Genomic DNA, 27,554 nt, shown 5'->3' with positions numbered 1-27,554 from the left:
ACGCTTTTGGTCTTTGGACTTTCACCTAGAGCTAATCTTCAACTCCATAGAGAGGTATCGTGATTGCAAAGCCTTTCCAATGCTTTTTTAGCTTATAATTGGGGTTTAGAAGAGGAGAATACACAATAACGACAAGTTAGTGTGTTCTAAAGTTCTCTTTTCTAGCTATATGCTCATATTTTGGTGTGAGTTTAGAATTTTGTTTGATCGATCGGTTCTCAAACTCTATTAAGTTTGCTTATAACAACCCGACACCCAGATTAAGCTTTCTATAGAGAGTCACCCATCACATAATTGCTCCAAGCTAAGCACACTTAACTTTGAGTTTTTATTAAATGGATGTCAAAAAAAGAAGATATATTGTTAGTATGAGTAGCACCTATCAAATCTGTTAAGCTCTCTCCGAATATGCAGTCTCATCCCTACATATCCTCGGAATCCCTCTTATTTGGGTTTGTTCTGATTCATTCATGCCCTCATCCTCTTTAGATGTAGGAGTCGATCCTTGCATGTGCCTTTGCACCGGTGTCACTCCTTACTCTCGCCCAAGGTGTTACATTGCTAGTGTCTAGCAGCAAGAATGTAGGATTTCATTGTATAAGTGGTAATATTGTACTCCTTCCGTCCCTTTAAAAGTTTAAATATTGTCACAGTTTGACCGAACACAAGTTTTAAGAAATGTAGTAGAAAGTGAGTTAAAAAAGTTGATAGGACGTGGATGCTACTTTTAAAGTATTAGTTTTATAATAAAATGTAAGTAATAATAAGTTAGTTAAATGTGAGGCCCACTACAAAAAAAATGATAAAAATTGAAATGTGACAAATTTTCTAGGATAGATGAAAATGAAAAAATGTGATAAAATTTAAGAACCAGAGTAAGTAGTATGGAACAGGAAATTTTTCTATTCTTTAAGAAGGGACGTTTGGTATAATTTTATATATATATTTGAAAAGTTTCTACGAGAGGAAGTTGTTTTATTACTTTCAATCTTTGATGATAATATAGCCAATCTGTGAATATTGGCTTGGGCGTAACGACTCGACCTATAAATATTACTGCTCCACTTTGGGTTGTTTTATTATTTTGATTGTAATTGTTATAACTTTCACTCCACTCTACTTATTATTGTTTGTTTTTTAATATTGGCTGGGGCGTAACTTATTAATATTAATACTCCTTTTGGTTTGTTTTATTATTTTTATTGTAATTTTATAACTTTCACTCCACTTATTATTGTTGATTTTTCTTTGATTGTAATGAAACGAGACTCCGTTATGCATGCACTATCTCTTATTTCTTGCATCTTTTGAGGAGAAATATGGATTCTAAATTTGTAGTTTTGTTCAAATTTTAAATATGTAATTTTATGGATTCTAAATCATGTACTATCAATTTACTTAGAATATATAAATTTATACAAGTGCAAATTATATGAAATAAAAGATGCAATTTTCTTATGTAATTTTTATACCAAAGGTTAATCCTCAAAGTGGTTTCGTTCAACTTCAATATATGTAAACTTTTTTTTATGGGTAATGAATTTAAATCTAAAGTTGCGTCACGAAGGACTTGAATCCGAAACCAAAGATTTCATGCATAAATCGCCCAACCACTTGATCAACTCACACACAAAAATTTATTATTACTAGCTGAACTTGTCGATGTTGTTTCTGTTAGTGGATGATTGATATCATAGAAAATCGTCGACGTATTTATTTAATTTTTGGCCATTGTTTCTTCGAATCATCCAATTTTTAGTGGCAATAAAATTACGTTTTCGGTGTATTTTGCTTTTGTACTCTTCTCTCCTTCCTATATTTTGTTACGTCCTCATTTTTAATGGAGTAGTTAACTAAAATATTTATATGGATGGGATCTGGCCGCACTGTGCGACCGGATGCAGCCCATCTTTTAAAAGAAAAATATTCAAGACACAAAATGTTGTATCTATATACAAGTTGATTTCACTAACTATTCAAATAGAATTTGGCCGAATGTGATGATATTATGCTTGTATAAATAGTAGTATAAATTGTTCTGTCACATTCTTAAGGTAGTATATATTGTCCACGACAACAATGAAGTATTAGATATAGCATAAAAAGTTGTAGAATGAGTAGTCGTGATTACTTATCACATTATTATCCATTTAAAATTAAATTGTAAAATTTAATTATGAACCAAACACAATATATATAATCACGAAATATAATCTTGCAAATCGAACGACTCCTAAAAGACCATAAAAAACAAAGAGTCAATTCAATTGAAAATAGGCTATCTCACTGTAAAAAAGCACAGTAAAAAGACAATGTAAAAGCTAGCCTTACTGTAAATTTCAACCTTATAACACCCAACACTTGAGAGTTACACACATAATTCAGACTCTTTTAAGTATCGAAATAGATAAAAATGAACAAAGAAAGAAAGCTGGAAAGCAGTTTCCTTGAAAACATGTACTGTAGTTCATATAACTGTGATGCACATACACCAGCAGTTGTAATGCGTTTAAAATCTTAAAAGGCTAGGTGGCTGTGCTTGGGCATCTTGGAGTCTCCGCAGTTTGTGTACGCCCAGCTCTTCAATCGCTCTCTCGGTCGCCAGAACTCTCTGGAAGCGACACTTTTGGCTTTGCATTCATACATGCATTTACCAGTGCAAGTATATCATGATTTACCATAATATCCACCCATTTTTCATCAACCCAATCCTTTGAAGCTCTAGCGTTTCTCTTCTTCACACTCTTGAGTAGGTTCTCGCCTGCAAATATTATAACACGCATAAATACTATTTCAGACGAGTTGATTTGACAAAGATCTAACAGATGGAAGCGTACACGTACCAGGGAAGTAAACTAGAAGGTTATTTTCAGCATCCGAGTTGAAACCAATCACAACACCTTCCCACCAGCCAGGGCACCGCCACACATCAACTGATGCCCCGACCTCAAACCTTGCATCGGATGAATACCAGCTAGGCCATGGCCTCACTGTAAGGCGTCCCGCACACCTCAGACCCAATCCATCAGCAGCTGCCTCTCTGGGTGCCACCACCACTTCCTACAAATCTCACACAAATTAGCAACAGCTTGCTTCATGATCAATTTGAATCCATGGCGCATCTTCTAGTGGAAATTGATCACTGAAACTAATATAAGGAAAGGAATATCATGCTATCCATTTATATATATATACCTCCAGATTCTCATCTTCGTCAGCATCTGTCACATCACAGTATTGAACTCTCATAAACTTTGCTGATGAGCGCAAGATCTTGCACCTAAACCAGCAGCCTCGCATACCACTATCCTGACTAAGAAGCTCAATATTTTCATTGACGCGAGACAACATTTGATTTTGTGGCCCAATCAAAGGATTATCTTGAACAGGCCCCTTCATTGCCTGTTTGATTTTCAAGCACTGATTTGCAGGTCCATGATTTGCAGCTTGATTATCTTTGGCTACATTGTGCAGATCAGCATCAACTTCCGAGACAATTTGATCCCCGATGAGGATCTCATTTCTCTTGCAAGTTACAACTGCTTGATTCTGAGGACTACAGTCATCTCCTTCTTGAGTCGAATTTTCTATACCATCACTCGGCTCAGGAAAGAAATATTTCAGGGTGGAGAGAACGGGTTGTGCATAGTAGCCACATAATTCAGTTATGTTGAAGGTGCTGACACTGTTACTTTTAAATGCTCTATGGCAAGTAAAAATTTTAAGTGACAAATTAATAGGAAGAACTTCGTCACACTTTTTAAAATCTATAGGTGCCAAAACCGAAGCTAGACCATCAATTTCTTCTGCACTAAGCTGCTCCTCGGTTGAAGTTATGAAAACTTCTCCCGAATCCAAACATAGCTTAGGCATCAGATGCTGGATGTCCTCGGGGAAAAGAAACCTTCGCACTCTTACCATTTTCTCCTCCTGGAGGGTCTCATACATATCTTCCACATAACCAAGGTAGTCTTTTCCTCCACCACCCAAGATCCATACTACTGAATGTACCTGTACATACAAGGAGGGTGAGAAAAGATTGTGAAGGCCGGTTACAAAGTGAAAAGTAATCACTAATCAGTTGTTGCTCTTTGAGACTAACAGGTATCTTAGTTCCGTTCCTGCATAAAGCTTTATAATGCTTCAGCTGCTTGCTACATATCCAAGCGCCACCAAACCACACTGTTTCTGAGTCGTTTGCCATAAATTCTCTGACCAATGGTATCTGCAAATTAAATCTTATGTAAATGATCATTTGTTTAGAAAAAAAACTTCTATGTCAGCCATGTAACACAAAATACAAGGACCAGTATAAGTAATAAACCACCATGGAGCTAGTACGCTGGGAGAAACGGGTGGTTTGGAACAAAAGATGTTTCAAATGCTGCGTTGATGCCATTCTCTGCTGATCTGCAATGGAAAGACAAACTTTGTTGATATATATGTTAACTTTAGAAAATGATCCAGAATAACTTCTTGATTACACCACTTTGTCAGTTACATATACATAATCTAATTCCTAATTTACAATTAATTTTATAAGTGGATATGAAACTAGCAAGAAATTTAATGCAAATATGAAGGCAGCTCAGAGCATGGATGGCTAAGAGGCAAAGTATAATGAACCATCTGATCAACAAGAGTCAGAATCAAAAGCAGTTAGGATATTTAACATGCAAATCAAAGACGGTTCAACCCTACATGTGAATGTCAAGTGTCTCCTTTTAATAGATGCTTCTATTAAAGTTAAGAAAAACCACATTATCCCAGAGACCCAGACAATGATGAAAAGGATGTGACAACAGGGATCTTGATTTTTCCGAAACCTTGAGGACAAGAGACTTACAAGGAATATGGGGTTAGGCAGGTTTCTTAGGTTAACAGACAGACATTCAACATAAAACAATAGTCTTTTTCAAACACAAAACAATTTCTATTAGATGAAATAAACAGAGGAAGCGAATGCTTATTAGTTAACCCAATCTATTACCCTCCAACAGTACATATAAAATTATATTTACAAGATCCAACATCAGCACAACTTACTACGAATGGAAGATTTTATCTTCATTTAGTAAATTTTATAGAATAGGCAGACCTCATTTTTCAGCAAACCTTCAAAGGATGAATCACATTAAATGTATGCATGTGTATGCTTAAATAATGACAAGTCTCCAATAAAATGGAGTAGCGATCTAAAGCTTTTTGAGTCGCTTCTGACTCATATCCTAGGGGAAGCGCCAAGATGCTGAAATGAAAGTTCAAGCAATTACGAGTTTTCATCAAACCACAGCAGATCTGCCTCCATTCTCACCAGTACAGGAGGCCAGGCTGGGTATATCATTCCTTAGTAATGGAAATTAAAACTACAAAATCTGCAGGACCTTAAGTGAGAGTTTTACTAGAGTGACATGATGATAAATTGTTCTAACAAAAACGCTATTACAGTAAATTCCCCAAGTATCTACACTGTTTACCTTGAACTCAATACAGACTGAGGCGATGACTCCAAAGCTCGATAGAAGAAGAATTGTTTGGAAAGTGCAGAAGATAAATAAATCCATGTATAGCCACAGAGCATCAAATTAATTACACCTAATGATGACGTTACGGCCTACACGTGCCTGATTTTGATTCGTCTCAAAATATCTCGCTTCAAAGTTTTTTTTTTTTTTTTCCAACTTACAGATACCCAGTAATAAATGTCACAAGCATACACACATTCATAGCTGTCAATCAACAACCTAAACTTTATCCAAGCCAAGCTCACTGAAGATGCCGATGGAAACCGGGTCTCAAATAGATTTGCATAATCCAAGTTGTCACTGCAAAACCAGGTAGTACTAAACTGAAGTAGATCTGAAACATCTATGGCAGTCATATTTATGTCTTTGAAGAATTACGATATCTATAGTAATCATATGCATGTTATTATATATGAATGCAAGTGTTTCCTTTTATCTGGCGGGACAGCTTGCAATTACCTTAAGTAAATCTCATGGCCTTATTCACCTCATATCCTTCTGTTTCCCAGTGGTGATTTTATAGACACTCATTCAGTGGGTATAGCATTTCATATGTTCAGTGCTGACCAACGCATCTTTATCATTGTAGAAGTGATGAAGGCAAGTATATTGCTCGACCATTGCAGGTACTTCAAACGGCATACATTCTTCTATTGGAAAATTAATTGTCTATTGCTCAATCCATTTCTACTTATCAGTCCAATGATCCATTCCCCCAAAACAATCTGAAAACTCAAAAAAGTGAATTGAAATTAGTCATTGCAGCAAAATTGTGTCTTAAGAATTCCTACAAACTGTTCTAGAAAGGATTTGAAAGCATTTGAGAGCAGCAGAAACCATAATTGTTTGAAAATAACACCAAATGGAGTGGTTTCAACAAAGAATGACAAAAAGTAGCTAATTATTGTTAGCTCTCACGATAATTTTCTGCAGGGTTTCACATAGAGACAGTTATCAAAGGGATGCTTTCTTGGATGTTACGGTCCAGAAACCATGAATTCTACATGATGTCTCTTGATAGTGATATAAGATCTAACACAACAAGTGAAGTTCAACATTCAACCTAGTAAATCATTTACTCAGAGAAATCAATCAAACCATTAATTCCTAAAGAGCAAGTTGCATACTTGAATCTGCAGAGATTTAGCTGCCTCCTGAGGTCACCGACATGAGAAACTTAACGACATCTTCTCTTGATTTCCATCTTGCTCCGGCATGGACACGAAAGAACTTAAGTAGTCTCCAATCGGTGAATAGACCATAGTATGATTTATACCCCTCTCTCCCCCATCAAAAAAAGGAGGTAACTCCCAGCAGAGTCCCTCAAGGTAAAGTGAACAATGCGGCTGCCCATTTTCTGAGAAATCATCCGCTCTTCCCATCCTCTCAGCATCCTGGCAAGCAAAACAGCATGAAGAGGCATGTGTAGGAAGCAAAACAGTTGATCCAACACAAATTCCCAATCGAGAATAACGCAATGAACAAGAGATCATTGAATATTAAACATGAATTTCACTAGAGGTAGGCAATATAAGCTTGATCAACCCGAATTTTAGCTTAATCAGTGCATATTGTTAGCAAAATCGCACAGAATTCAAAGTAATCCTGATTTATAAAATCAACAGTAAATAATCGAAGTAATTAGGTATAGCAAACGGCGTAGAGAAAGGGATTCAGAGAAGAGAAACAACTAATAACAGCAGAATGCACAATCTTCAATTTCCTGAACTAAGTAAGAATGATGGAGTGTTTGGTTATACCAGAAATGGTTTGGCTAGTTCCAATTTCATCGGTTGCTGTCGCTTCGTCTTCTTCATTGTTCTGTTTCAAAACCTTTGAAGAATTTTCAGGGGAATAATTTTACATTACTGCAGTAGTAAATATTTACAAGATAAATTCTCTGAGTTGGAATCTTATTTAATTCAAATTTAAAATGATAAACTACAATAAAAAGATTTCCTAATCAGATTTTTCCACAAACAAATTGAGCAACAATAAAATTAAAGTCGAAACCTATTGTGAATTCCAATTCAACTCATATTCTGTGAGCTATATGCACACTATTTTCTTAACTAATTTAAAAAATCGAAATGGTATGTATGCACTGGCAATAACTCTACATAATTTGTTTTCTCTTTTAATATTGTTATTTTTGTCAAAATTATTCATAATCATCTTTAGTTTTTAAGTATTAGATAACCCAGATGTAGACCAGTTTAGGAATATTTTGATGAGATTAATGGAATATTTTTAATATGCACATACACACATTCGATTGAAGGCCTATCAATATTTTTGTGACTCTACATCTGTAAATATGATTGTGCATTAGGGTGATAGCCTGATAGGACTCTTATATCAAATGTGGACAGCAAAATATAAAAATGGTTGTGCAAGATCGATGCAATAATTTTAAATACTACTTATAGTCATTTAATCATTTGAAGTTAATTTTGGTTTTGGAGCAATGGATTTGCGAAGATACTAGGAATTTAGTACTACTAGTATCACAGCAGTGCGTTGCACGATTCATTCTATTTTTCTTAACTTATTTTACACATTGAAATAATTTAATGAAATGATAAACAATATTATCATACAAAATCTAAAAGCATAAAAGTATATAATAAAAAATCATTATATAAATATTAAATCAAATAACATTCAAAATCAATAAATTTGTTAAAATATATTGGTTAGTAAATTCTGAAATAAATTTTCAATAAAATAATATGACCAACTAATTAGAATAAATAAAAAATTTCATTAGTTAAGAATTAATCTGTCTCCGTCTCTTCTATTCCAAGTACTGTTCCATCTTACTTCTAATCTCTCCCAACCTTTTTTTATCCGCTCGTCTCTATCTCTAATAGCCCCATCTTTTTCAGTCATAATCTCCAACACTTTCATGGTCTCGTGCCAATGTCATCTTCTCCATCATGTCAGATTGCCTCCTCTATAAAAACACTTTAAACAAAATATAACAATAGTAAGTACATATTAACGATGTACATGTTATAAAGACATATATTTAAATTTGATTCTAATTTACAAAATTGTTTGATGAGAACATGAACTTATGTCAAAATAACAATAATAATGTTTAAATATATACTAAAAGCAAAAACAATATGGTTGAGAATTAAGAAGAATACCTAAAATCAAGCATATTTTTTGCAAAAAATTACCCTACAAACAAATAAATTTTGAAACAACAATTTTGGTAGTCCAAATGAAAATAAAATTAGGAGTATTAGGTGTAAAATGTTTAATAAAGTTAAGAATTCTATTATATAAACAATTATATGTATAATAACTTTTAGAAAATGGAATGGGCAACAATTTCTATCAAATGAATGAGTCATGCACCAATTTAACAATATAATAATACTATTATATTTCTCCTAGCTAATGAGTAATTCACGTTTTATATATGCATAGTAACTGGATTCATATAAATAACCAAAAATTCTTAATAAGAAAAGGAACGGCAAAACACATGTATTAAATGATCATGGCAAACACATTTTAAGCCGACAATATTTGGTTTGTCTCCAAGCTTCGTCAATTAAAATACACGAACACAAATAACTCACAATTACAAAACATTGAAACATATAAAACAAATATTGTACCGTCAGAAATATCATACATTGGCAAGGAAATTCAATCAATCTTATCACAATGTCCACATGTGAACATATTCTCAACCTCCATCGTCCTTTTAACGGATCTTTTGCATACCATATAGAACCACTTTCCGTAATGGCATTTTATAGTTTCAATCTTCCCAAAAATCCAAAACAATCCTTCCTGGAAAAAAATCCAACAATTTTTATTCAATACCATCAATTTTTATTCAAAGAGAAATGGATATATTTAGATAGAACAAAATATATTTCAAACGAAATCATCGCAGAATAAATCAGCAAATAAAAATTTAAAAATTACCTCAAGCTACTAAACATCCTCAATAGATTTCCCCTTTAATTAAGCAAATTCATTAGTGACCTTACTTGAACAAAAATGATCAATTGTTCTTTGGCATGCAAATTTGGTAAAGGTAAGAACCATTCTGAAAATATGCAATAGGGAAGGCAATGAGAGAGAGGTACAAGATAACAAATGATAAATATTTATAGACAAAAAAATAAAGAAATGTTATCATAAATGTATGGAATTGTAGCATGATTAGTAGTAATAAATTTATATTGAATTATCGTTGACTACATCTTGAAACGCAAGTGCTACAAAAATTAGTACAATTTTATTCACGCTAAACGCAATTTTCATCAACCATATAATAGAATAAAAATGCTATATTTTATAACTGCTATTCATATTTTTCATTTGAATAGGATAAAATATGTTTTAACTTAATTATTTCAAATAAAGTCAGAAAATAAGTTGCCCATATACAATTGTAGATGGTTACAAATTTTTAATAAGTGGCCGTTACAAATATACATGGCTGAATTATAAATGCAATAACAGTTTCAAAAATGCTTATAATAGAGGCTTTGAATCCTAATAGGAGATGAATGATTATTACAACAGTAGAGAGTGGATAATTATGACAATTAATTCATAATCAATTTTTATATTTGAAGATAGAAACTGCCGGGTGAATTTCAAATTGTGCTTCCGAAATTTAATGAGTTTCCAAAGTGGAAGATATAATATTTTAAATTGCATTTACATCCCTTGCATAAAATGACTATTCAAAACGGCCAAAAACTCGCCTTTTATATCTATCTATAAATATATAAAAGGCGAGTTTTGAGAATAATTACATGAGTGTCATTGATAATATAAAAAGATTTTTTTAATATACTTACTATATTATTAAATTTAAATATTGTGTAACCTAAAAGAAATATTAATACTATGACTCTTCATTTTTTTCATAATTAACTACCCACTAATGACATTCATTGCCACTTACCCACTAACCTATTAATTTTGGGATTTATATATTTGTCAAATTATGAAGAGATCAATTTAAATATGTATGTGGATGTACAAGTCAACCATCTTGAAGATTATGGTCGGGCTTCTTGCTCCAGACAGAGAACTGTATATATTTGTCAAATTATGAAGAGATCAATTTAAATATGTATGTGGATGTACAAGTCAACCATCTTGAAGATTATGGTCGGGCTTCTTGCTCCAGACAAGGTAATCTTGATTCTTCCAAGTTCGTTCCTTTTATTTGGTATTATGTTGTACTTTATACTGATATTCTTATTGTAATGACCCAAAACCCACCTTAGGCGGAAAAGTGAATTTCGGTGCTGTAAATCGCTAGAATATGATTTTTAGCGAATAATTCGAAATAATTAACAAAATAAATTTTGACAATTTGATAAATTATGGAATAATGAAATACCAGGCTTAAATAAGTGTAAGAAAAGATGTACGAGCAAAGAATTGAGTTTTAAAGAGTTAACGGTCCGAAAAATTGTAAATTTAAATTAGTTAAATGACTATAGAAGTCTAGAATTAAATTATAAGTATCAGTGAATGAATTTTAGTGTGTCGGGTTGTTTGTAAAATAAAAAGATCATGTTTATATGAATTTAAGACTTTTATATTTAAGTTGTAAGTTTGGGATATTTTCTTTGAAATAGAATAAAAGAAGAATGAAATAAAGAATACAAAAGATTAATTTTTTGTATAAAGAAAAGGAATTGGGAAAAGGGAATCAGATATTTTTACACCTATTTCTCCCTTCTGGAACTTACGGGAGTAATCTATCTCTCCCTCACATTTGTACATCTCTGTTTCACCATGGACGCACCGCCATTTTTATACACACACACACAGAGCGACGAGCCGTCGCCTCCTTCCGGCGACCGACGCAACACATTCATCTTCGTCTCTCTCTCTCCGTGTCTCAGCCTCTCTTTTGCTGCTCAAACACACGCCGATCTCCTTTCCTCTCTGTGTTGCTGTTGCCCGGTAGATTCCGGCTACGTCATTGCCTTTTCCGGACAGATTTAGACAAAGACTTGACTCCATTTTTTGTAACAGGATATAACATGGAGAAGGAGCAGGAACAAAGTGGATCGTGTGTCAAAGGCATTTTGGATTTTGAGGTAGTATATTCTTCATTGGATCTTAATTCCTGAAGTAAGTCTACGTGATTGCATATATAATATTTTGTGTTAATCAGTGATACAACAATTAGTCTGTTTCATGTTGCTTATGACGTGAAGTATGGGAATTCTGGATATGTGAAGGTATTCAGATAGTTGGAGCTGAATCTATTAATTTGATATGATGTGGTGTGACAAGAAATTGTTGATGTGTAATTAGAGATTATTGGAAATAAGTATTTCGATGAAAAATGTGTGTTTTTGACTGTGCTTATGCCCCGTGCTTGAGTGTGTTCTGTGGGTACAATTGGCATGCCATAGGACAGCAGCGCTGCATTATCTGTGATCTCTCGTCTTCTGGATAACCGAAGCGAGGATCGTCTCTGTCTCTGAACTCTGAACTCTGATCTCTGATCTCTGGCTCTGGCATCTGTGATCTCTGTCTCTGTCTGCACCCTTAATGGGTGGCATGTGCGGAGTCCTCTCGAGGACAAATTCCGCTCTGCATCTGATTCTGGTTCTGATCTGGTCCGAGTACCCTAGTCTATCACTAAGCACTTAAAGGGGCCATACGTGTTTGAATATGTGAAATTGTTGGTGATCTGAATAGGTGTTGGTGACTGTATAATATTGGTATACATTCTGTGTTTCGCTTGATAATTAGTGTTATACAATTTATTTTGTATTCTCATATATGATTTATGAGTTGATATGTGGTTATAAACTTTTTGGTAAAATTCGATGAGATCAAAAATTGACGACATGAATGTAAGACTTTAATATTGTTCTACTCTGAATTTAAACAAATGAAAAAAAAATGTAAATGGATAAACTTTGGAAATTACGCTCTAATGTTGAGTATACTACTGAGCTTATCAAAGCTCACTCCTTTCTTTTCCTCCGCAGATTAGGTGACCGAATTAGCTCTTTTTCTTCACCGCTGCTCAAGTCGAATCACTACCTAACCCTTTGCGTCTGAATAATCGTATGAAGTATTAGTTGTGGCATGTATAGGAAGGGTAATGTATTTGGATGTCTTAATCTTTTCATACACTTTTGTTAAATATATTTTTTTAAATAGAAATTCAGGTTGTGCCTATATATATAGACGTTATATAGCAGTTTGTCGGTTTACCAAGTAATGGATAATAATTTATCTCTGGTAATTAGATATTTGTACCAAAATGTGACATCACTTATTCGATTATTAATTAATCGGGTAAGGGGTGTTACACTTATTATTGATAGAAGCTAATTTAGATTGGGATTGACTGTCTTCTTGTGGTCTCTCATTAATTATGAACAACTGGGGTGAGATATTGATTCGTGGGAGAAGATGGCACGAGTTGATCAGTGATGAGGAACTATCTGGCCTAAGAATTGGCTTGGTGAGATAACATTGTTTGCACCTCCTCAATTATTTTAGTAATTCTAATCTAGACAGTTCTTGAATCTACTGCCCAATGTAACAGGTTTTTCCAGAGTGCAATACTTTTTTATTCTTTCACTGTTCATGAAAATGTCGGGTTTCTGTTGTAAAATATTGTCTTTATAAATAGTTTTTGCTTCATTGTTATCAACTGTATTTCATATTTAAGTTATTGGTACAATAAATTGCTATTGTAATAATAATATTGTTTCTCATTCGGTATATGTGTTATTTTTTTCCTCTGTCTGATTTTATATTTTTTAATAATTTTTTTATTCTATATATTTATGATTTCAGATTTCATGATATTTTTATGAATTTGTAAAATCATTTTATAGTATAAAATAAGTTTAAAAAAAAAAAAAAAAAATCGTGCATCGGGCACGTGGGTGATACTAGTTAGTATAGATGAGAATCAACCCTCTTGGGCCTCATTGGCTGGGCTGGACTGCAAACCCAATGATACCTACTTAAGCCCAGTAATAAATCAGAGTATACTAAACAGGCAAATCATTTGATTGAACGTTTGTGGACTAAAATACTTCTATGAGATAAATATAAATTTGACGGGATTCGGCTCAAACAATGAGAGCAAATAGAAGATGGTACCTACAAATTCCATAGATGGGACATCGCAACTACCAATAAAAGACATAGGGCTAAAAGATGTAGCCCAAATTGAAGACACTAAACTAAGCTTGACATTGGGAATATAAGATTAGGAAACCCTTTTTCATATTTCAATATTTTAAAAATGAAACTCTAAGTCTCAATCATATGATTCATTTTGGTATGTATAGCACCATACAAGGTCGTCCCAACTCACGTGCTACCGGTTTTTAAAAATAACAATTCTTTCATTTTTAGTCAATTCCTTAAAAATAACAACTTTCAAACTTTCCATTTTAAGAAATTTTTACGCCCTTAATAAAGTGGACCACATCATCCACTAATATTAATTTCATTACTTTTTTCTTTTCCTCTCTTTTACTTTACTAATTTTTCTCTCCCATTCTCTTACTTTACCAAATTATGCATTAAAACTCTGCCGTTTCAAAAATCTCTATTCTTAAAAAACGGAGGTAGTACTTATTCTTTTCACCACAAGCAATTTTTTGTCAAATTTAAGAGTACTATTTTGACTACTTTTCGAGTCACATACTTATTCTTTTCATAATTTCATTACACTTTCTTTAAAAGTTGTGCAAGATTAAAGAGGAACTTCAACGTTGAAAAAGAAGCCTCGACGTAAGATTTCTTCTATAGTACTTTCTTGCATTGCATGGATTGTTTTAAGTTTAGAGGACAATCATTGCATCGCAAAAGATACTTTATCCTTCCTCGAACAAGTGTTTGTAAAAACAATAAATAAAAAATGTAAAGTTGTAGTAGTTGTAGTAGTAAAATATGAGACGTACGTAGTATTAAGAAACAAAATCGACTTGCTAGTACCCAAAATAATGAGTTGTATATATCACGAGGCACACGCGTAAAAAAAAGAATTCCCTTGGAACAATAAAATATTCTTTAGGAAAAGCGCAAGTAACAATTCCCACGATTTCAAAGAATTTATTCCAACCAAAAAAACCAGTGAAAACCCCAGTCTCTTCCACATACACTACAAAATAAAAAATAAAAAATAAAAAAAGAAGTTTATGGAGTATACACTAGAACCTTCATTTACAAACTTTTTTTATGCGATCACTTTCCAATTTTCAATGAGAAATATATATCCCTCTTTATATAAACTTGTACCACAAACTCGTTACACAACTTGATAATTTCCAATTCCACGTGAAAAAGGGAGTAATGGATCGAGGCAACGAGGAGAGAGATGGGTTGGCGAAGACGACGATGATGACGACGTTGCGGTTGCTAGCTCTCCTTTCTTTCATATCTCTCTTGTATTCCTACTTCTTCTCAGGTTTGTCATCCTACAACAACATTCAATTCTCCACATTGGTCTTCTCATTATTCGCCCACGCCATGGATCGCAAGTATGTCTTCTTGATCTGCAACGCCATCGTTGCCTTCCTTGTCAAGAGCTTGAGCTTCTCCTCCTCCTCCTCCCCCGGCGTCAGCCAAACGCCACCAAATCTAGTTCAAGAAAATGTAGAATATGGTGCCGGAGAAGAAGAAACTGATACGCAGGAGGAATGCATTTATCGAGCTGTCATTGAAGAAGACGAGGCTGAGGATGAAGGTGTTGATGAAGAAGACGAGGATGAGGACGAAGGTGTTGATGAAGATAAAGGCGGGGAGGGGGAATCGAGAGTGGAGGAGGTGAGCACGGAGGAGTTGAATCACAAGTTTGAGGAATTTATCAAGAAAATGAAGGAGGAAATCAGAGTTGAAGCCAAGCAACATCTCATAGCAGTTTAGACTAATTTCTTTTTAATACTAACATAAGGTAAAAAAATGAAAAGCAGCTTGTAAATTGTATGCACGAGTTCTATGTTAGATGAGAATTTATCAAACATCACCTTTATTTTAGGAAAGTCAATACACATTAGCTTCCTGTTATCCGCTTTGGATCAAACTTGTTTGCACGGATTTATTTCTGGTCATTTTCAAAATGCCTCAAACTACTTGGAGTTATACTTCATGTATACAACTTCCAACTTCCCTTACTCATTTGAAGTGGAATGGATTTGTAACACAACAAACATCCCTTCAAACCACATCGGGAACGCAGTCAATATATCGAGACATTACGAGCCCGGCTCGAACATTGATCATCCAAGGTCCCAAGCCACCTCGGCCCTGATACCACTTGTTAGGGATATTGTCGAGTATATATTAATTTGATATTGTCCACTTAAGGTCAAGCTCATCCACACAAATTTGTTTTTAGATCACCCTCAAAAGACGTTAAACTAATTAAATTTTAATAAAATAGTATATAACTTCTAACTTTCCTCACTTGTCTAATATGGGATGAGTTTTTAACTCAACCCTTTCTACTTCATTCTTTCTTGATAATAACACATATACAAGGCTACTAATAGTATTATTTTTTATCTAAAGTAAGTTATTATGGCTGATTAATTAGAGCATTATTTAATGGTAAATGTCGGCCATCATTTGCTATAAATATTCTTTGAAACAAGTAGCTAAAACCAAAATGAGACTGGCCCCATCTCTATCGTCTGGATCAATTCAAAGTTATTGTGATTGCAATTTACCAATAATAGACATAGTAGGTACACAGGGGGATATATCAAGCAAACATATATGTGACCTAAATCAGGCAATCCATGATAAATCTTAAAGCCATCCAAAAACGAAGTCATCATCACATTTACTACAAAAAATAGTACGCATCTAATACTTCAAACTTAGAAATCATTAGATAATGACATCCTCCAATGCTCAATAATTGAATAGTCTATTACTCAAAGTAAACGCCGTCTTGGAAAAAAAAAACAAGAGACACAGGTCCACTTAGCTTCACATTGAACACTTCAATAAAAATTTATTTTTAAAAAAATAAAAATAAAAATCAAAACTGGTCCTTAATATATATCCATTTTATGATTTTAGTCATATACTTTATCTTTTAAATTTTTGCATCCTGAGCATTTCAACTCGGATCACAATTGGTCCCACACTAACAATTTCGTCAATTTTTAAACGGTTTTAACCCGATTTAAAACCGTTTAAAAGTCGGTTAAAATCGGGTTAAAACCGTTTAAAAATTGACGAAATTGTCAGTGTAGGACCAATTGTGATCCGAGTTGAAATGTTCATGATGCAAAAATTCAAAAGATAAAGTATATGACCAAAATCATAAAATGAGCATATGTTCAGGATCAGTTTTGGCATTCACACAAAAAATGGGTAGTAACTATTTTATTTTAAAGTTTTCCTTTTAATATGTGATTTAGTGGATATTTTACTGATTTTTAAGTAGTATCAATTCATTTCTATTTGTAATGAATCAATTCTTGTCATTCTTAGTTACGAAGACATTAAATAATAACTCTATACTGTAGCTTTGCACCTTTTCTATTAGAGCATCTCCAAAGGAGAGGTAAATGAAGAGGTAAATTAATATAACTACCATATTTATTTTTTTTCATGAAAAATCATTCTTCAAGGAGAGAGGTATTTGAGAATGGATTATATCTTTTCCCATTTTAAAGAGGTATCTTCAAAATTATTCTCCAAGAAAGAAGGTATTTGAAAAGGTATTACATTTTATATTTTTTTAATACTTTTGTACTATTATTTTATTTTTTTTAAATAATATACCTTTCTATATACCTTTTATCCTTGGAGTTGATTGATTATTAGAAAGATATAGTGCATTTTTTGAGAAGTTATAAACATGATATATCATTTTCATTTACCTTCTCCCCCGAAATTGTCTTTACTATCATTCAAATCCCCAAGTTAATTACTCATGCATATAAATAGCCTCATTGCAGTAACAACAGCGAGCACAATCTCAACCTCTCGAGCCAACGCCACATTTATATCAATAAAAATTTATATGATTTCATCCTTAATTTAATTAATGATAGGAGGAATTGTAACTGAGTCATATATAGTGATTTCAAATCTTTCTTATAATTATTTTAATTTTATTTGCCAACATACATTTCCAAGATTCAGCCCACATCAAAGCGGAGCTGATTGGTCAGCGAAACAGAGACTGCCGCTGAAAAATTTCGGTGATAAATTGATTTGGGCCTTCCCGCACGTAACAGCCCAGTTATCAGCTAAGGCCCAATAGGGATCTTCACCGCCAATTACTGTAATTGCTAACAAAATAGTAATTAACTTTTAGTTACTAAATACTGAAATTTAAATTTCCCATTGCTGATTTTTTCAAGAAATAGAATTTCGGAGAATTGATATTCAAACTACAAAATTAACATTTTTTTTCTCCAAAGGATTTTTATTACCTGAAATATGACCAAGAAGGTAGGATGATAAAATACTTAGCTTCATGGATATGAGTTTGATCAATGGATAGCTAATTTTAAATACAAAATACAACACTAAAATACGGAAGGTTGTTAGATAATACGAAATTCATTATGAGTTTATTTTTAGCTCATTAACATTTTATGTGCAATATATTGGACACTCGTGAAATAAATGAATGAACCATAACACAGAATTTTCTTAAAAGATCTAAATAAACTTGCACTTGACCTATGTGTTAATTTTGCGTTTTGCACCAAAAATTAGTTTTGCATATATGACACTCCATGTAAAATGAAATTTTATAATGAAATTAGTTTTGGAGGCTAAAAAACTACTCTCACCGTCCCCGAAAAATATGAACTATTTCAATTTTAGTCTATTTCTGAAAGGAATGAACTTTCTTATTTTGGAAACTCATTTCTATCTAATAAAGTGAGACTCATTCTCTCCTAATTATACTTTAAAAACTTTTTCTTTCTATCTCTCTCTTACCTTTTAGATTATGTATTAAAACTTGTGTCAAACAAAATGTTCGTACTCTTTGGGAATGGAGGGAGTAAAACAAGTTGAAAATATGAGCCTATGTATCATTAAATAAATCTTTTTTCATAGATGTCCCTAATGATCAATTGATCATACTACTAAACTTTGTGTTGGAATAAATTTGCATAGTTTCTTGTATTTCCAGTATTAATTAATCAAAAGTTGAAAATATATTAGAGTATTTAACCAATGAATTAGCATGGAAAGAAAAATAATTTGGTAACACCAGCTTCAATGTCGCATAGCTGGTAGGTGAAAACATTACAGATTGAAAGCCGCAACCAATCCACTAAAAGGCAGTTGATTCGTGTGGAATACATAAAAATGAAATTTATTATGTAATCGATTAATTTTTCCAGACTGTTGGGCTGCTTTTTCCAAGCTGTAAATAATGTAGATTCCTTCTTTAAAAATTTATTGATATGCTTAATTTCAAGAGTCCACTGAAACTTTTGCTACATTAATTCCTTATTATTGAGAATATATCCTTTTTTGTTGTTTTTTAAATGAACTTTAATCTCAATAATGTTTTATAAGTGGGCATATAGAACTTGTTTTTATTAAAATATTGATTATATATACTATACTGATAAATTTATGCAAAGGTCATCTCTTGTTCAATTGCGTGCCAACACACAGATGAATAATTTTCCATCTTTTATAAGGATTTATACACTAGGCAAAAGCTGTCACAAGATAGGGAAAGGGAGTATTGATTTTTTCCAATTTATTTTTCTATAATAACACCATTTTTTCTCTAATTTTTGCTGTGTTAGATGTATTAGGATGTCATCAAGATTTTTGTAATGGGTTAAAATTTAAGAGATGTTTAGTTTATAATTTCTACTACTCCTATTAAATTTTATTGATTTTTTTTTCCCTTTCCTTAGAAGATGTGATTGGTGTAATTAACAGTGATCGTTATAAACATTTAAATGCACGTAAATGCTGGACTTGTATTGTAAAATATGATGTCACTAATACACATATACTTCTCACATACTCCATAAATTATGATATACTGTATCTAATTCATCCACATAATTATTATGTTCAACAAATTATAATCAAATATTCCACACAGGCATATAATATTTGGATATGCTCCAGTACCACACATGAATATTTTTATTTTTCAATTCACCATTTTTAGTAGGGATGTTGATTTTAAAAATCATACTACTAAATTTTGGATAGCTCTAATATTTTTTATAAATTTTGATATCGATATTAAATTTACAAACTTTAAGATCCAAGCTAATTTTCCATGGCAGACCATTCTTCAAATTCGACAAATTTACATGGCATATCTTATCATATTAAATAGAAACGATATTATTTCATATATAATTCAGACTAAGTCCTATAATATCTCAAGACCAGGGTCGAATAGAAAAAAACTCTATTTAGTTTGGGTTAGGAAAATGCGAACTTTAAAAAATTTGTTTATTTTTAAGACCATTTTTAAAATTCATATGAAATACCAGAATTCACCTATGAACATCCGCAACCTGACTCTTAGCCATCTCCATCTCATCTTGCAGAAACGAGATGGATAAGAGGCTGGGTTATAAGCAATTGGTCTCGAAAAATTCTCACTAAATATATAAATTATGTAATTTTCGAAGTGAAATAGTGAGAATCATGAATAGTTAAGAGATGAGATGGATCGAATATGGAGGAGCGAAGATGCTATCTCTTTAAGAATAGACGGAGGAAAAAATAGTATGAGATCCATGAATGATGCAGAGATAAAAGATGAATAAGAAATGAAATGGAAATTACCGTGGATGCTATAAAGTTTAAGATTTTTAAAACTAAATAGAGTATATCTCTTTGATTATTATGTTGTCAACGTGTTTTTAAAAGTAAATAGAGTGTTTGATTACCATGTTGTCACCGTTTATTGCACCAATTATATGCTAAACAAGCAAAATACATGCCTTAATACAATACTAAATTGAAGGATGGAAATTGTATCAACCACTTTTCACTTGTAAACTTACCAACTAATTCCGCGTTATGCTTATGCAAACAGCTAATTATCGGCTTGACCCCAATTTCAACTGTCACTTTCTCTATTATCACTATTTTGTCTTCTAATTAAATTACAATTTAGGTGAAACACAATTCTTTCATTACAGTAATCACTATTTTGTCTCAACATTGAATTTTTTCTACTCCACTATCTTTGTCTACTTCCCTATTTATTAAGATTGTATTATCATACTAGTACATTGGTGTAGGTAGATATGTTATCTTCCCTTTGTCGCCTCATTTCCTATTTTCCCTTAACAGTTGCCATATGGCAGGTGTCCTCCACCTGTTTGATTATATTCCTCTTAAAATTTCTACATACTTCCAAGCAAAGATCATCATGCTCTTGTGTTAAAATCTTAATACTTTTAAGCCACCTCATTTAGAATGATGATGTGCATCAATTTCTCAATCATGGTACTAATCCAAAATTGAATGAATGAGCTGCCACTAGAGACCTTAATCAGCATTTCAGGAGGGTTTAGCGCTTAAGCAATTGAATTTAGTCCTAAACAAGTGCTTTCCCATCAACATTACCACATTTATTAACCATTCTTATCCATTACAATCATGTTTATGGTGACCCAATTGATGAAAGCTAAAACAAAGATGTGTTTTTTGTCTTTTATATATGTAAAAGATGTTGTTAATTCTCTTTTGGCAAAATTCATTAAGTGGGGTTGGTTTTAATTATCATGGTTTCAGCAAAATTTGATCTTTCATCTGAAGAGATGAAATTGTTACATGTGCATGTCATGTTATTCCTCAATTTCTTGAAATTAGATGAAAAAGGGGGAAAAATATTTAATTGCATTTGTTATACATGCAAAGGTTGATGATTGGAGAAGGAGGGAAAGATGGGGTGGATTTGCCGGCTGAGTCGGCATTGCAAAATTGCTTTCGGAAGTTTGCTTCAAAAGAGGGAAAAACCCCTCTCTTTGCGGTCAATTTCTTGTAAGGATGGACTCTTTCTTTCTCTCTCTGTCTCTCTCATTCAGGAGTAGGAGAAATTATTAATTTTTTGGTCTGTCTCTCTCCTAAGCATACTAAACCCTTAACAACTCCTCATTATATTAATCCATAAAACCCCCCTTCCATTTGTAGTAGTACTCAGATATCTTCTTTTGAGGCAGCCATTTGTTGCAGTAGAGAGACAGCCTGCGAAGACCAAGTCAAAGAAGCATGCCAGGTTTCGAAGTATTTGGCGGTGAAGATGTTTCCTTTCTTTCTCATACGGACCCTGTTGTGTTAGAGCTCAACAGGTTGCAGAATCAGCTCAAAGGTTTGTCAGCATCACCTCTCACTCTCTCTGTCTTTCTCTGCATGTTCATGCTGCTTCAAGAACATTACTGTTGAGTGTGTCATTTAATCATCGAGATTGATAACAGAATCAATTCAGAGTTTCTATTACATATAACATAGCCATTCTCTTATATTGTGATGATCCTACGCATGAAAGTTTCATATTCTTATGAATCATGGATGATATTCTTCTGTTTCTGAATCAACAATTTTTGCCATATTGTGGTGTCATTTTGAATGGTAATATAGTCAAGTTATTTGGCTAAGTAAGAAGGGAAGTTGTTTCATAGTCTCATGTAGTTCCTTGAAGAGCTTGGTTGCAATGGATTAGCCACAGTAACACTACAATTTCAATTTGTTTCTGTGTGTCTGTGTGTGTGCTGGCAGTGGAAAGATTCTAGTTTTGGAAGGGTGGTTGAAATGCTTGCTGCTCTGAAAACATAAGTAAGGTGGCATTAGATGTTGCTATGGTGTTTGATGGCCATTCTTGAACAAGATATGACAGAAAAGAGCACTGCTCGATCACTATTAAAAGCCTCTTTAAGGTTAGAGAAACGGGAAGTTGTTAGAGTTGTCGCTATAATTGGCAGTTCTTTAGCTGTCATACAATTCCATGTTTGTGAAGTAACAGTGTATGAAAAAAACATTCTTTTTTAAGATTGTGACTGTTCTGGCCTTTTTCTAGGTGATCATAGCATATTTGGAGGATTTCTGTTCATATAAAAGTTCCAATTATGTGCTGATCAGAGTATGACATAATTATATTAGAAAGCAGATGCTGTCTGGACCCACCAGTCTTCACTGTTAATGTTTTTCAAATGTTGTTGCTCTGCTCTTCTCAGGTCATGTTTATAAAAGCAAAACTAATGATTTTGAAAAGAAAATTGTTTCATGAACAGGCCTTCTTAACATTTTTCTCTTCGCAAGAATTGCTTAAATTGTTATCTTCTCGGAGGTCTTTTGCACTTATGATTATGAATGACACACAGACGTAAGAATCTTTATTTTCTGCCATTGCAGAGAAGGAGAGGGAACTGGGAAAAGCTCAAAGTGAAAACCGAGCACTGAGAGCAACTGAAGCACTGAAGGATAAGGCTTTAGAGGAGGTAAAATTGACCAGTTTCCCCATCTCCTTGTGAAACTGTTCGTCTGCAACTAGAAAATCCACTCATTTACTCAAAAGAAGTACTAGTAATTTATCTGCATTCGGTTCTGTATTAGAGCAAAATAAAGCTAACCAGGCATATTCTATTAGCTATTATGTGTATATATATATATATATGAAATGAATAGTAGAATTGCAATGATTCTGCAGTTTGAAAATGAAAAGGAAGTTTTACCTTTGCCGGTTTATATATCATCATGATTGTTTCCTCACGTGTGCTGTATTAATTTTTTCAGTTTGGAGGTGAAGTCAGAAGGTTGGAAGAGAAGCTAAGATTGAATGGAAACCATCTAGAACAGAAGGTGTGAAGGAATTACGGATACACTAAATGCTGCATATATATCTTTTTACTCGTCTTTCACAATAAAAGTATAATAGAGATGATAAGTGTTTTGGGTTTTCTTAAAGCAGAATCTTGACATCAAGAAGCTCACAAATGAAAAGAAGGAAGCGCTGGCTGCACAATATGCAGCTGAAGCCACTCTTAGAAGAGTTTACGCCAATCAAAAAGACGATGATTCTATTCCCATCGAGTTGGTCATTGCTCCTCTAGAGGCTGAACTGAAGATGTATAAGAATGAGGTAATGCAAATGATGTCGAGGAAAAAATTCTCGTAGCATTACCATTTACCAATTTAGTTATATATTGAGCTTACATTGGTTATTTTGAAACATTTCAGGTTGCAGCATTACAAGAGGATAAGAGGGCAATTGAACGTCTTACAAAATCCAAAGAAGCAGCGTTGCTTGAAGCTGAGAAAATACTGAGAAGTGCCCTAGAAAGGGCATTGATTGTCGAGGAGGTTCAAAACCAAAATTTTGAGCTTAGGAGGCATATTGAGATATGTCAGGTACGGTATATATAGATCACATCTATGAGGCTTATATATAAGTTCCAAATCACTAAGTTGCGGGAAAATATATATGTATTTACAGGAGGAGAATAAAATACTTGAGAAGACAAACAGATGCAAGGTTTTAGAGGTTGAAAAGCTTAGCCAAACCATCAGGGAGCTCGAGGAGGCCATACTTGCTGGTGGAGCAGCAGCCAACACTATTCGTGATTACAAGAGACGGATATCTGAACTTAATGTAAGGAAGAATCTTTACTAAGGAATGTTCTCTAATATAGACATTGACTGATGTTAAGTTTCTCGATTTCTTCAACTTTGTAGGATGAGAAGAGGACTCTAGAAAGAGAGCTGGCAAGAATAAAGGTTTCAGCGAACAGAGTAGCAACAGTGGTGGCTAATGAGTGGAAAGACGAGAACGACAAAGTTATGCCCGTTAAACAATGGCTAGAAGAGAGAAGGCTGCTGCAGGTATACCAGATCAAGTGGTCTTTTAGATGAATGCATTGAATTTTAGCTTTTTTCTTGATTGTAAGATTTCTATGTTGTAGGCGGAGATGCAGAAGTTAAAAGACAAATTAGCAATCTCAGAAAGAGCTACCAAGGCAGAGGCGCAAGTCAAGGTGACAATTTAGATATCATTCCATCTAAATTCTTTTAATAAATACTACTCCCTTCGTCCCCGATTAAGAGTTACACTTTTCCATTCCGGTCCGTCCCTAATTAAGAGTCACACTTCATTTTTACCATAAATGGTAGTAGGCCCCACATTCCACTAACTCACTTCACTCACATTTTATTATAAAATCAATATAAAAAAGTGGGTCCCACATTCCATTAACTTTTTCAACCAACTTTTCTTTACATTTCTTAAAACCCGTGCCCGGTCAAACTGTGACTCCTAATCAGGGACGGAGGGAGTAGTATTTAAATATTTCATGATACTAAATATGCCAAAACATATTTTTCAGGAGAAGTTGAAGTTGAGGCTTAAGACTCTTGAAGAAGGCTTAAAGAATGCAACTTCGTTCTCTATCGATACAAATGGATCCCCCAAGAATGCAAAGTCTAGCAATTTCTTTGGGATCCTATCAAGTAATACCAGAACAAAGAAGAGATCCACGTCACAACCGAGGGGATCCACCATCACTAAAAGTGCAATACAAATGCTGGATGAAAAGCAGACAACGGTTAATGCAGAAATGAAGCCTGTCAATAGGTTGATGATGAAAAATCCCACATCTGAAAGTTTGTCGAAGAAGAGTCTGTGGGCTTCCCGAAACAAGGTTATTGACAATAGTGGAAAGGAAAATGCAGAGACGAACAATGTTGCCATGGCCTATGACAAAATACAGAACAAAGATGAAGTTACAGAAATGGAAAACAGAACAGGTGTAACTGGTAGCAACAAAGAGATGAAAAGTTCGGAGATAGGTAATATAGATGATGAAGATGTGGTATCAGGAATTTTATACGACAGACTTCAGAAAGAAGTTATACACTTGAGAAAGTCCTCGGACATAAAAGACATGACTCTGCATTCTAAAGACGAAGAAATCAAGGTATGAAGGTTACAAGCAACTCCCCTCTCTTTCATACACACACACACACACACACTATAGTACCTCTGGTTTGTGATAGTGTTGAATCATCACACAAGGTGTATCTGTTTACAGTTGCTTATGAAAAAGGTCGAAACACTGGCTAGAGCCATAGAAGTGGAGTCCAAGAAAATGAAGAGAGAAGCGGCAATGAGAGAGAAGGATTCAGCATTAGCTAAGCTGGATGAGAAGATGAGGAGCACAAACTCATCCAAAAGGTTAGTAGTATAGAACTAGCTTTCCCCATCCTCTCCCCTCTTTACCCCGGTGTTACCCATGAGACGCACGAAATTTTCTTGATTTGTGATGCCTGTTTGTTTCGATTGATTAGGTCTGTGAATGCTTCCTGAATATACATTGCTGGGAATGAGGAAACCTCTAGAACAATGGACAGCGTTTGATGATTTGTAATGTAAATAGGCAGGGCTCCGTTTGCATGAATGCTAGATAGCAGAAAATTAGACCTGTGAAATAGTGACTGAGTAGCTACTAGCTTGTTTCATGAGTTGTAGAGTGCATTCTTACCATATTTATCTGATTTTGCTGTATGTATATGTCTGTGCAGAACCATTTCCCCGAGCAGATATTTCAGTAAATTATTTGTTTATTTGTATACATATCCATCTCAATACCATGATTAGAATTCTTCAAGACTACACATTCATCTTAACAACTACTCCTTCCTAACTTCAGTATGTCACCTGTTGTCTAAATAGAAATAGAATACACAACAAAAAGGCACACACACCACCTCTCAATTTTCATCGCTGAAAACCGGGGTTGCAAAGCTACGCTAGCTAAAAAACACTCCAACTCCCATCTTCACTCTACAGTTCTGGAATTGTAGCTAAAGACGGCCTCCATTTCCTTGCCCTTGCCCTTCTCCCTATCGACTGAATCACAATGTTCCTCGACTCGAGCTCCTCCAAGCTTGAAATCAGCAGCTGCAGCTGTTTCTTGTTCACCACTATCTTCATTCTCTGGCAACTCTCCGGCTGCAGCTCCCCTGACTTGAGCAATGCACCCCCGCAGAGTTCAGCTGTCTCCGGGCCGCCTGACCTGGCCGAAGCCGTGAGTTCTTGATCATCATCTACATAAGGTCTCACTTTCTTGGGCAATGCACATGCTGAGCCAATGCAATTCCCCATTTTAAATATTTGTAGCTTAGAATAGGCAAGCAGTATATATATGATCGTGTGTGTGTGTGTACACATATAAACGTGCATATACTACTATCATGTTCCAGCCACTAAAGAAAACGTGCATCCCACTTTGATGCTTGTTTGTAGGAATTTGGTGTATAAGCAATAAATCAAATAAAAATTTGGAGTAATTTTGTTTGAGTATTCTTGAAATTAGTTGGTTAGTGTACCATGTGAATTGTTTATTCTAAAGAGGCCAAATTCTTTGTCAGAAAATTAAAAGGGGCAATGCACCTTTGGGGTTGACTCTTTGAAGCATAAATGTATTATAATTTAATACTATTCCAAATATAAAGTCGAACACTTTGAAGAATGGCAAAGTTCACGTTATGCTCAAAGTCAACCAGGAGAAAGTCAAAGAAAACACCCATTTTCCTTGAGGATTTCATGTTTGTGATAATCTCAGCTTAATTCAGCAAACTATATGAAAGAGAGTAAGGCTGATGAAGTGAAATACGTTGTTTCTCTATAGAATACCAAAACTCCATTGATTAAAATACTACCATAAAAGAATGAAGATAGCAGTGAAATTACGTTGATTCTCTATATATAGAATATTCAAAAAACACAAGAGAAGGGAAATAAACCCTAACTTTCAATATATCAAATCCAATACATAAAAAAAAATTATATGGAATATAAAGTAAGTAAACAGGTCAAGTCCATACATTAAAGAGTAAAGGCCGAAATTGTATTTTACATATAAAATTTTCTGAACAAAATATTAGGTTATAATTTAGGCTCTAATAAAATATATAGTAGTAATTAGTAACTTAATTCGGTCAAAATTGACTAACAGCCATTAATTGTTAGTTTTAAACGGCGTCATGCAAAAAGGACTAAATCTGGCTTGTTTTCAATTGTGT

General features: G+C 33.8%; 3 protein-coding genes and 1 long non-coding RNA gene across 11 annotated transcripts in view; 3 read left to right on the top strand and 1 right to left on the bottom strand.

The window, feature by feature from the left end:
* Nucleotides 1–2,239: 2,239 nt before the first annotated feature.
* Nucleotides 2,240–7,422, bottom strand: LOC125200813. Of its 6 annotated transcripts, none has more exons than XM_048098585.1 (9): nt 7,286–7,422; nt 6,653–6,919; nt 5,985–6,250; nt 5,478–5,825; nt 4,328–4,410; nt 4,103–4,225; nt 3,196–4,011; nt 2,844–3,060; nt 2,240–2,761 (listed from the first exon to the last, which is right to left on the bottom strand). In XM_048098585.1, exons 5-9 carry the CDS (start codon nt 4,397–4,399, stop codon nt 2,583–2,585), a joined length of 1,407 nt encoding a protein of 468 aa, XP_047954542.1. In that variant the 5' UTR covers nt 4,400–4,410; nt 5,478–5,825; nt 5,985–6,250; nt 6,653–6,919; nt 7,286–7,422; the 3' UTR covers nt 2,240–2,582. The 6 variants fall into 6 exon arrangements, with proteins under 6 accessions (XP_047954542.1, XP_047954545.1, XP_047954544.1 ...); XM_048098588.1 differs by having other exon boundaries at nt 5,745–5,825; XM_048098587.1 differs by having other exon boundaries at nt 4,328–5,825; nt 5,985–6,257.
* Nucleotides 7,423–11,250: 3,828 nt separating this feature from the next.
* On the top strand, nt 11,251–13,199 carry LOC125212556. Its single transcript, XR_007174748.1, has 3 exons — nt 11,251–11,623; nt 12,530–13,011; nt 13,096–13,199. It is a non-coding gene; the product is annotated as an uncharacterized LOC125212556 (long non-coding RNA).
* Nucleotides 13,200–14,680: 1,481 nt separating this feature from the next.
* LOC125202218 lies at nt 14,681–15,534 on the top strand. Its single transcript, XM_048100582.1, has one exon. It carries the CDS (start codon nt 14,862–14,864, stop codon nt 15,432–15,434), a length of 573 nt encoding a protein of 190 aa, XP_047956539.1. The 5' UTR covers nt 14,681–14,861; the 3' UTR covers nt 15,435–15,534.
* A 5,705-nt stretch (nt 15,535–21,239) lies between these two features.
* Nucleotides 21,240–27,554, top strand: part of LOC125202744 (microtubule-associated protein 70-5-like) — a 6,907-nt gene continuing 592 nt past the window's right edge. Inside the window, exons 1-12 of one of the 3 annotated variants that reach the window (XM_048101189.1) lie at nt 21,240–21,521; nt 21,701–21,849; nt 22,890–22,975; nt 23,271–23,336; nt 23,446–23,616; nt 23,715–23,885; nt 23,971–24,126; nt 24,210–24,356; nt 24,437–24,508; nt 24,857–25,447; nt 25,562–25,704; nt 25,818–26,101. In XM_048101189.1, coding sequence (XP_047957146.1) covers nt 21,750–21,849; nt 22,890–22,975; nt 23,271–23,336; nt 23,446–23,616; nt 23,715–23,885; nt 23,971–24,126; nt 24,210–24,356; nt 24,437–24,508; nt 24,857–25,447; nt 25,562–25,704; nt 25,818–25,836 — 1,722 coding nt within the window. In that variant the 5' untranslated portion in view covers nt 21,240–21,521; nt 21,701–21,749 and the 3' untranslated portion in view covers nt 25,837–26,101. The other 2 variants (XM_048101190.1, XM_048101191.1) reach the window with 2 other exon arrangements.

Source organism: Salvia hispanica, chromosome 1, assembly GCF_023119035.1.
Source record: "Salvia hispanica cultivar TCC Black 2014 chromosome 1, UniMelb_Shisp_WGS_1.0, whole genome shotgun sequence".
In the NCBI taxonomy this organism is placed as follows: domain Eukaryota; kingdom Viridiplantae; phylum Streptophyta; class Magnoliopsida; order Lamiales; family Lamiaceae; genus Salvia; species Salvia hispanica.
Note: the sequence above shows the minus strand (reverse complement) of the source record. Positions and strands in the feature narration are given on the sequence as shown.

What these genes read in the sequence shown, in the direction of transcription:
- LOC125200813 (XM_048098587.1), bottom strand. Translation starts at nt 4,399, where the DNA reads ATGGCATCAACGCAGCATTTGAAACATCTTTTGTTCCAAACCACCCGT. An exon ending in CCCAGCGTACTAGCTCCATG is followed by an intron (nt 4,226 to 4,327) that starts GTGGTTTATTAC and finishes TTTAATTTGCAG; the next exon opens with ATACCATTGGTCAGAGAATT. An exon ending in CCTTCTAGTTTACTTCCCTG is followed by an intron (nt 2,762 to 2,843) that starts GTACGTGTACGC and finishes TAATATTTGCAG; the next exon opens with GCGAGAACCTACTCAAGAGT.
- LOC125202218 (XM_048100582.1), top strand. Translation starts at nt 14,862, where the DNA reads ATGGATCGAGGCAACGAGGAGAGAGATGGGTTGGCGAAGACGACGATG.